We start from the raw sequence: 10,317 nt of genomic DNA, 5'->3' as shown, positions 1-10,317 counted from the left end.
TATCAAGATCCCAGGTGCAGTATTTGGGTAACAACCACATAAAATGCACGTTCTCAGTGAGTAGGGAAGATTTATTTTTTCTTCATTGGTCAGAGTCTCATCATATAAGTTTCAAACATTTTTGGCATTTCTTAAAGTAAATAATAATACTAGGAACAGACTAAAACGTATACCTACAAAGTAACAGCCTAAAAAAATATATATATATATATATATATATAGCAAGATTTTCTAACAGCAACAATAAATAAAGTTGTTAAAAAAGTATCATAAAACTCGGTTTCAAAATTAGAAAACCAAGTGAGCTATAAATCATGGTTTCTGTATATATAGAAAAAACAAAAAAAAACCTCTTCTACTTTATATTTTATTACATTTTCTAGTAGCTATACCAAAGCTTATTCTTGGGAACCCTCACTAATAAAAATTGTTATGAAATAATAGAAAAAACATACATTAGCCTTGTAGAGAAGCAAGAAGTTTCTCCATATTTGTGTGTACCATAATACCACCATAATAAATCCACATAATTATACTTTATGGAAACAAAAACAATAGGAATTACAGTCTATATATGAACTGTACAAGCCCACATGTTTTAATGACACTAATGCCTTTACCATACTACAAGGCTTAGAGTTGTTGTTTTATTGAGATAAACTTGAGAACAGTTGTAAGATTCGATTTTCATTTCAAACACAGTCTTTGCCATATTTTATTAAATTAAACTTAACTAGCTACTTGGTCCAGTAATGCTAAAGTAAAAGAATATCACACACACAAAAAAAATTGGCTAATATATGTCATGACTAAAATGCTTAGCCAACATATAAATGTATATAACAAATTAAAATATAAACCTTTTAATGAAAAACAAATAACAAAGTACCACAATCAAACAAACAATATCTTAGTGATATGTTGGTACAGAAAGTAATTTGTTGAGAAATATATGAAGAACTTAATTCAAAGAAAAACAAAGGTTATAAGGTACAATGTGTGATTATTTTGTATAATCTAATAACAGTGCAACAAAAAATTAATTAAGCCAAAGCTTGCTGAATGTAACAAAATAATTTCCTAAATCTTGAAGCAATAACTGTGACCAAGGGGGAAAAAATATAAGGACTGATTAACTGCATGCCAATAAAAAAAGACTAGATATAGGTGAAACAGCTAAATTATATTATAATAAAAATGGCACTTTGAAGCCTACTCACTGAGATATTCTGGCATTTTTTTACTGATCTTGTTTGAATTTTGACCCTAAAAGAGTAAAAAAGACACACGAGTACGACGTGGGTCACCTCTGGCCCTTCGTGGGCCCAATCCAAACTGTCATATATTTGGATCTGAAACACTTGTTCCTCCTTCTTTTGTGGGCATTTCTACTGTATTGTTAAGTTCATCGTTGAAAGTGTAGTCTTCAAGCTCATTACGATACGGAGAAGTGTTTCTTGAACGGCTAGTGCTGCTGCCTCTAAAGTCCAAGTTGAACTAATAATAGACATCAGACATTGTGTATTTTATTGCATGAAGATAGACATTAAGCTAAGGAAACATTCATTGGTTTATAAGTAATTTTGTTATATTTTAATGGAACAAAAGTTAAATGTATGTTTAGGCTTTTTGATTAAAAACAGACGGAGAATCTCCCTATGAAACAGATGTACGAGTCATGTAACAAGATTCATGAATAAAAACTAAACTGCCTGATTTAACTTCATTTGTTTATAGAAATGAATGTTTCTGCTATATATTTATCTGGTGGATTATGTTAGAAAATTTGCCTTATTTCATATAATTGAGAGTGTATGTTCCTAGTGCTATCTGTTTTAAGAGTAAAAAAACAAAAACAATTTTTTTTGGCATAGTTAAAGATAAAATCTAGTTGGCTGAAATATCTAATAAAGATATGATCTTTCACTGTACCAAAAAAAATATTTTTTTACTCTTAATATAGTGAAACAATGTGCCTGAAAAAACAACTATAGTACTAACTGTTCCTGTTTTTCTTGCTCTTTAGTCCCATTGCTTTGAATCTTGCATATTCTTGTTGTCAACTGTTGTAGTTTTTATCATTATATCATAGCTAACAATAAATAAATACAATTATTTGAAATATGGTCAAGTTACAGGAGTGTCACACAAATGTCCAGTCCTGAAAAATTAAACCAAAATGTTGTGATGATTTCCAGAAAAACATACGAGAGTCGAAATCCTAATATACATAAATCCACCCAAATAAGTTAAAACCCGTTTTTGTTTTTTCCAGTTGTGGAAAAGTTTGTATATATGCAGTGAAAAACTGGTCTTTGAATGGGCTCCATTTGCACAGTAGATTGTTTCTTGACTACTGCTTAATCTTACAGCTTATTTGATTAGCATTACACAGATCGACAGATATTGTTAACCACCGATTAATACTCTATTGACAGTAGACAAAGTTCTTATCTAACAGTAAGAAGAATACTCTGTTTTATCTCTTATTTATAATTATTTTGCTTCTCCAAGTCTTGAGTTGAAATGTTAAATATTTCATTGCCATGATTTTTTGATCAAACAAGTTTACTTTTTTATGTATCTTCAACTTGTAAACAGCAATGTTGATGGGGAAACATGCAAGTAAAAACATCTTACCTCTGTTGCACACACAAGGCAAGTTGTCACCACTTTAGATATTATATTCATTAAATTCTTTGTCTCCTGTATGACATTGTCAACCTGTAAAATAAAACCACGATTGAAGGTATCTGCTAAGATATTGAGGAAATATCACAGGTTATTTACCCATTGACTGCTGATTTGCCGTACAGGGTATGATCTGCGTCTGGCAGTTGAATGCGAGCATGGCTTATATAGTGTATGGCTCACAAAACTTCCGCTCATGTTTAAAGCAGCCACAGTCAATGGGTTAAAATCTAACTTTCACTCAACTGTGACTCCAAGTCTGCTGAATTTAATGACTCTTCTTACCAGTAAAATATATAATAAACTCTTACAAGACATGTATTTTATTTGAAATGTTCCATTAAAAAAGAACCAACATAATTGCTATCCTGAGCTAGGTGTTTCTATTATAACATTTTCTTGTACAGTATTAAAGATGAGCATTATTTTTTACCTAAGATAATTCATATCAGGCAGTTGTTTTTTGCTAGCTCAACTGAGAATCTTCTAAAACAGGGGTTATATGTAGTTAAAAGTACTTAATATAATGAAGATGTTATTTTCTTTATAGTACAGAGCAATTTTGTATTTTTATAAGAAATTTAATTTATGCAAAAACTTTCTTCAATAACTTTGTACAGAATTTGCAGCAAGTTTTTTTATGTGGTTAAAACTTAATTAATACAACTAACATAACCTCATCTACAGTTACTGTATCAGGATGTTCAGGAAGTCATCTTTTTACTTAAGTCTATCAAAGGCTCACAATATTACTAAAGGGTGTTTCTTCTAACACTCTTATTCAACAAATGTAAAAAAACAAAAACCGTTTATGTTCAAAACTGACACAAAATCAAAAATGAAAGTTGAATGTTTAATTCTATTTTTATGCAATATTTGTTTCCACACTTGAAACTAAACAACAATGGGCAAGAAACTCATTAAATGACAACTACTTCCAGATCTAAACACTAATGAGTTAAAATACTCATTAAATGACAAAATTTTTTGAAACTAAATTTCCTCCTCCTTCTGTTAGGCTAACGTATGTTAGCTGTATCATTCCACAAAACTTTACCACACACTCCTTTCAACATTGGGGTCAATCTATTCCAAGACTCTGCTTGAATTTATAGAGCAAGTGTTAGATCCTCCAGTAGCTTTCTAGGAATCCCCCCAGTGGTTTGCTGGGTAAAAACTTGATAAATAACAATTATTTTGAGAACTAAACAACCATGTCATTAAATGACATCTATTTTCAGAACTAAACACCCATGGATAAAAAAACAACATTAAAATGACAACTATTTTTGAATTAAAGAGCTATAAGTAAAATACTTTTTAAAGTGACAACAATTTTGCCTAACTAGTTCAATTACAATTATTTTTTATAACTAAATAATTGTGGGTAAATACTTATTAAATGACAACTATTATCAGAACTAAAGAGCCAGAAGTAAAAACCTCATTAAATGACAATTACTTTTCAGAAATAAGCAACCTTAGGTGAACAAGTCATTAAATGACAATTGGTTTTTTGTTGTTTTTTTTTTGCTTCTTAAACAGAAACAATAATTCAAAATGTTCTTTGATTGGGCATTAGAAATATAATTTGTTTTGGCAAAAAATTACATATCTAAATGTATAATTCTTATCAGGATGCCCCCCAGTTGCTCAATGGTAAGTCTGAAGACTTAAGCTGAAAACCAGGTTTCGATACCCATGGTAGGCACAGCACAGATAGCCCATTGTGTAGCTTTGTGCTTCACTATTAATGAAATGATAAAAAAAACTTCTCAGGAACTGCCACTTAATTGGATTTACTCATCATTCGATACCTTTCTGCCTTGTGTAATAATAATTTTATTATGCAGAGTGATCCAACCGGAGGTACCCCACTGATTGTTTATGGGAAGAATATCATACACTATTATAACTGACATTGTTAAGAGTCAAGTGACCTAACTGGCATTGTTACAAGCCAAGTGTTCTGCTTCAGTGATGTATGTTTGTGTTGTTAATGTATTATACTCTTCCCATACGAAATTGGTGAGTACCTCTTGGTCGATCACCCAGTATTTCATGAAAATTACGTATTACGAATTTACAATATAGACTATTCTCAGCATCAACTTGTATGAAACCTTCTCTTTATGAGATCCTACATTTCATAATTTCTAAATTATTGTCTGACAAAAGTCTGTGTGTGTGTGTGTGTGTGTGCGTGGTTATGTATAACCACTGGACCAATTGTCACATAACCTGTTATGTAACCATAGGGTCTCCCGGGGAGTGATATGGGGGAGTAGGTCGCCATTCAGATCTGACCCCCTAATTTGTTCTCGTGCGTTGAATGGTTCCATCATACCTTAGTAAATGTAGCTGCCTTTCCTACAGTAGGGTTCTTCACTGTGAATTGTAACTGTTGAACAAATGTGGGCACTTTATCAAGGTAGTCCAAGAGTTCTTTCTTATGTTGTCCACTTGGCACCTGGTCACAAAATATCACTAAAGTTCAGCCACAGGGACATGTTTTTTTATACAGTTCGTATAGAGATGTCATAAAAACAAAACAAATCTGAAAGCATTTCATCATCCAATTATAATTTTTATACTTGTAATACCATTTTATTATATGATTAGAAACTGAACAATGACTCAATATTTTACCTTTTATAATACTGAAACTATTTCAATAATTTAATTACCTTGTTATAAAATCAGACTGTTTCACACCATTTTAAATGTAACATCTTTGTATATTTCGTACATTACTTTCTCGTTACAGAGAATATTAAGTGTGAACTTTGAAAACATATTTTAGTAAAGATATATACATGGGTACTATGATTGTCCATTTCCTTTAATTATACTCTTTTTTAAGTTTTTATTTCAGTCGTTATTTTTGATTATAATAAATTTACATACACTAGTATGTTAATGCCTTTCTCAAAAGTCAAGGTTTCTTACTTGATATGAAAAGTGACGAATCAACTTGTAAAGTTTATTTGCTTCCTCTGCAAAAAATTCTGCTTGAGTGAAGAGGTCCTAAACGTAAAAGAACATATCTTTGTTTTTATCTTAGAATCCTTTGTCTTCATAATTAATTTACAACTCTGAACTTGCAAAATAAAACAAGTAAGCTAATACTTATGCTAAATGAAGTGAAAACTTTATCATTAGTCTGAAATGAATCACTAATTGAAATGGAATTTCTTTATTTTTCACCTGGAAATATCAAATGGAGCAACTACATCACAACATTGAGTTTAGTAGATTGGACAGACTAGATGGACCAACAAGTCCCTTTTTCCTTGAATGTTATGTTATACATTTTACCAGCTGTACAAATAATGCTACACAGTGGTCCATGGCTTATGTTATACATTTTATCAGCTGTACAAATAATGCCACACAGTGGTCCCATGCCTTATGTTATACATTTTATCAGCTGTACAAATAATGCCACACAGTGGTCCCGTGCCTTATGTTATACATTTTATCAGCTGTACAAATAATGCCACACAGTGGTCCCGTGCCTTATGTTATACATTTTACCAGCTGTTAAAATAATGCCACACAGTGGTCCAATGCCTAACATGGCCTGGTGGTTGGGGTACTCAACTTGCAATCTGTGGGTAGTTGGTTTGATACCCTGTCACTGAACATGCTCACCCTTTCAGCTGTTGAGATAGTTATAATGTAACAGTCAATCCACTATTTGTTGGTAAAAGAGTAGCCCAAGAGTTGGCAGTGGGTGGTGTTGATTAGCTGTCTTCCCTCTAATCTGTCATTGCTACATTAGGGACAACTAGTGCAAACAGCTCTTGAGTAACTTTGCATGAAATTCAAAAACAAACAAACTAGCCCTACAGTGACCTTAAAACAAAAAAAAGATACCTTACAAGTACCACCACGCAGCAGTTATCATACTAACCCTCGACAAAGAGAAGTCATCTCAGAAGATCAAGTAACCTATCACTTGAGCAAATAAACTAAGCAGTACAGTTACATTACACACTTTACAACACAGAAAATAAAATGTTTTTTGAGACTTTAAGCAGCTCTTGTTGGTAGGAGTTTTCAGTAAAATATTTTTAAATGTGTTTTACTTGTTTTCTACAGCAAAGTACCTCAAATCAGTCTACAGATTCACAGCATAATCCGACTGATGATTTTGACCAGTTATAAATATAAACATGAACCATAGGACTATACAACCTGTTTTAGCATCATAAATTATAGTAAGAAAAACACAAGATGATAGCAAATGCTTCAGATTTTAATAGGAGGCTTACTTACTTGGGTCGTTTTCAAATCTCCTTCTCCTCGGGTAAACTGGTACATTGAGAAGGCCATTTGAGACATGTTACGTGCTCTAAAAACGATGTCATTGCTATCAGCTGATGAATATTTTTCTGTTTCGGCATCCATTTCAGATGTAAGCAGCTTCATCTCCAGACCCAGTTTAGCTATTTTTGCCTGTTCCTTTTGGAAGGAGTAAGTACGGATTTCAGTAAAGTCAATATTTTTAACAATTATTTAAAGAAATGTAAGAACATATTATCTCACCAGGTTATTAAAGCTCTACGAATGTATATTACTTTGCTGCATGAGAATAGCAATATGGTAAAGAGGTTTAAGTTTTTTTGGACAAATTCACTTACAAAACAAGAACCATTAAATCATACCAAACGACATAAGCTGTGGCTGATTATTTTACAAAGTAAAAACATTGAGTAATTTTACGTGTTTAGTGTAAAGAACTAACCAAAAGAAATATTAGGTGAAATAATTCGTTTTCCACGTAAAATACACAATCTAGATGTAATGGAATTAATTGCAATCTTAGTGATATTTTGGTTGAAATGTTTTGTATGACTTGTATGTTATCAGGGATCTTGTAAACAAATAAAATCACTGACTCATGAGCAATTTGATGCATAAATAGTTTTGGGAAATGTGTTAAAAAACGTGGAATCTATATGCATCTCACTAGTAACTCTAGGGCTAAAATTTACAGTTTATCTGTTAATCATCTTCTCTTAATCTGACTATTTGATGATCTGACTATTTGATAATCTGACTATTTGATAATCTGGCTATTTGATGATCTGACTATTTGATGATCTGACTATTTGATGATCTGACTATTCGATGATGATATACAGGTTTCTTTGATTTTCTGTACTCTCTGTTGTGGACTGTGGTTTTAACTCTTCAAGGCTCATCAGCACAGATTACTAAATGTTGAGTTAAAAAGGACTTAAAAATACCATGAATCTAATTAGACTAAAAAAATGAAATGAAGTTTTTTATTACCTCCATGTCAAGCTTTGCTGGCTTAAGTGGTTTACTTGTTGTACCGTGTCTCTGTAGAAAATATATATATATTGGTTATATATAATCAGTTTAATCCATGATTCTGTAATTCAGTTGCAATAATTAGCAATGTAAAAAAAATATATATATATATATATATAAAACAAGTTATTTTTTTGTCATAAAAACTGATGAAAGTGAGACTGTTTGCAAAGTAATGTAAGACAATGCAATCTTTCAGGAAAATTAACATGTCAAAATGAATCTTAAAAAAGAAAGGAAGAGTAAACATCATATGTTAAAATATCCCCACTTGAGGCTGTCATTAAATTTCCTTTCTTTTCTAGTATATGTATGTATGTATGTAACACAGAAACAACGGAATACCAACTTACACCAGGTCTGGGAAGTGACATATAAACAGGCTTCTCGGGTAGCTTTCCACGGCAAAGTTCTGCTATTTCTGAAGAAATTGAAGCTACGTCATTGACTAAAGACTGCCAGACCTCCATAAAAACATCAAGGTTTTCTTTTGCGATTTTGCTGGTTTGATGCATACACAAGGTATGAGAGGCATTAAGCACCTACATAATATAATTGGATTACATAATCTTTTAGTAAAGATGTCAGTATCTTTAATAGTTTTTGACAAGGCCACAAACAGTTGTATTACTTATTAAACATAATTTTATTCAAAACATAACTCTCTACCAATAAAGTAAAAGTTTATAGATAAATACAACTTAATGTAATCAAGTACTTCTCCATTCTGTTGTTAAGATACAAGTTAATATGTTCTGGTATATCACATATTTTTGTAATCATGAAGTTTAAAAGAAAATTCAAAGAAGGACATAAATGTTGAAAATTGTACAGTTTTGATCCACACACACACACACACTATTGCAATGTGGATCAAACTTCAATGGAAAAAAATATATATACATTACAAATACTGACTGACCACATGAAGTAAAATAATTGACAGTAAGATTCATGAGTGAAAAGTGATACGAGGTGCCATCTATTTGCAAATATGATAGACAAAGATAAACACGATGTTTTAAAACACCTGCTCACAAGTGACAAGCTGAATTCTCAATTGGAGATCTGTAATTTATATTTGTTTTTAGAAAAATGGAACAGTAATAATATTGTAGCTCAAATCTTCTTATCAATAAACAAGTGGTTAAAATGACCTGAGTTGTTTTGATAACATTTTCTTAGCAACCAGCTGTTGTTTAGGTTACATGTTGGCCCAGTTTGTAGATATATATTTTTCTCTGTTATCAACTTTATTATTTATTCATTTTACTTATATGATAGAGAAGTTTTAACACCATCCAAAGCACATTTTTACACCATCCAAAGCACATTTTAACACCATCCAAAGCACATTTTAACACCATCCTCCCTTCTATTGTGGAATCTTGTCACACCATATTTGTCAGTGCATAGTCCAGGTAGTATTGAGCTCTTTCTAATTATAAACCACCAAACAAAAGGAGACATTCAGCTAGCAGTAACTTCTTTTGTTTTATATCATATTATTATTATTTATTGTTTATCGTTTTTTTTAAATGGTTATTTTAATTTTGAACATCACGTACCCCGACGTAAACATGATGATTTTGATACTATTACATCTACTACTGTTTTTACACTTGAGGAGATTGATACTGGCTCTCCGCTCGCCAATGACCTTCAAGTTTCCTCCAGTAACTATCAATTTTACATCACCTAAAATATCCTGAGCCCACAAAACAGGTGAAAATAAACCTACATTGTAACACATCTCTAAATTTTTATGGTTTCTTCAGCTCCATCCATTTCTTGGTAGTAATTTTGGTTAGAAAATTTTACAAGCCCTGAAGGGGCTTGAAAGACAACCAGGGGCACTCAGAAACTGTTGTTTCTCTTAGCCTCACTCACGGAATTTAGGTTTAATTTTTCAATGAATGTGGGAAAATTTTGAGTTTGTGGCCGACATGTTAAATCACTTGATTAGATTTTACAGTGAGGTGTGAAGATTATTATCTTGTTGATTGACTAACTTGGAGGCTCTTCAGCTGAAACTCTACAGAATTTTAATATCAAATATACGACTTTCTTATAACCTTACAGTAAATTTGTGTCCTTTTAAATGATAATGAAAAAAATCAAGTACCTGAATTCCATAGACTTTCAAGCAATAATCCAGGTTTTTGGATGTAACCTGTAAAGACTCTGTATTGGCTACATGGTGTATGAGCTTGCACACCTACAGAAAGGAGAAGCTATTATTTGTATAACATGTCACGTGAGAAAACTAGTTTCTAATAAGTT

At 31.8% G+C, this 10,317-nt stretch overlaps 1 protein-coding gene across 1 annotated transcript in view; it reads right to left on the bottom strand.

Annotated features, from left to right (window-relative positions):
- Positions 1 to 355: 355 nt before the first annotated feature.
- Positions 356 to 10,317, bottom strand: part of LOC106464775 (alpha-catulin-like) — a 113,056-nt gene continuing 103,094 nt past the window's right edge. Inside the window, exons 10-17 of the mRNA XM_013924933.2 lie at positions 10,160 to 10,252; positions 8,388 to 8,576; positions 7,993 to 8,043; positions 6,973 to 7,158; positions 5,641 to 5,718; positions 5,039 to 5,161; positions 2,641 to 2,724; positions 356 to 1,497 (exon numbers count right to left, since the gene is read on the bottom strand). Coding sequence (XP_013780387.1) covers positions 1,339 to 1,497; positions 2,641 to 2,724; positions 5,039 to 5,161; positions 5,641 to 5,718; positions 6,973 to 7,158; positions 7,993 to 8,043; positions 8,388 to 8,576; positions 10,160 to 10,252 — 963 coding nt within the window. The 3' untranslated portion in view covers positions 356 to 1,338. The remainder of the gene's footprint in view (positions 1,498 to 2,640; positions 2,725 to 5,038; positions 5,162 to 5,640; positions 5,719 to 6,972; positions 7,159 to 7,992; positions 8,044 to 8,387; positions 8,577 to 10,159; positions 10,253 to 10,317) is intronic.

Source organism: Limulus polyphemus, unplaced genomic scaffold (genome assembly GCF_000517525.1).
Source record: "Limulus polyphemus unplaced genomic scaffold, Limulus_polyphemus-2.1.2 Scaffold1740, whole genome shotgun sequence".
In the NCBI taxonomy this organism is placed as follows: Eukaryota; Metazoa; Arthropoda; class Merostomata; order Xiphosura; family Limulidae; genus Limulus; species Limulus polyphemus.
This window is presented reverse-complemented; position numbering and strand designations above follow the sequence as displayed.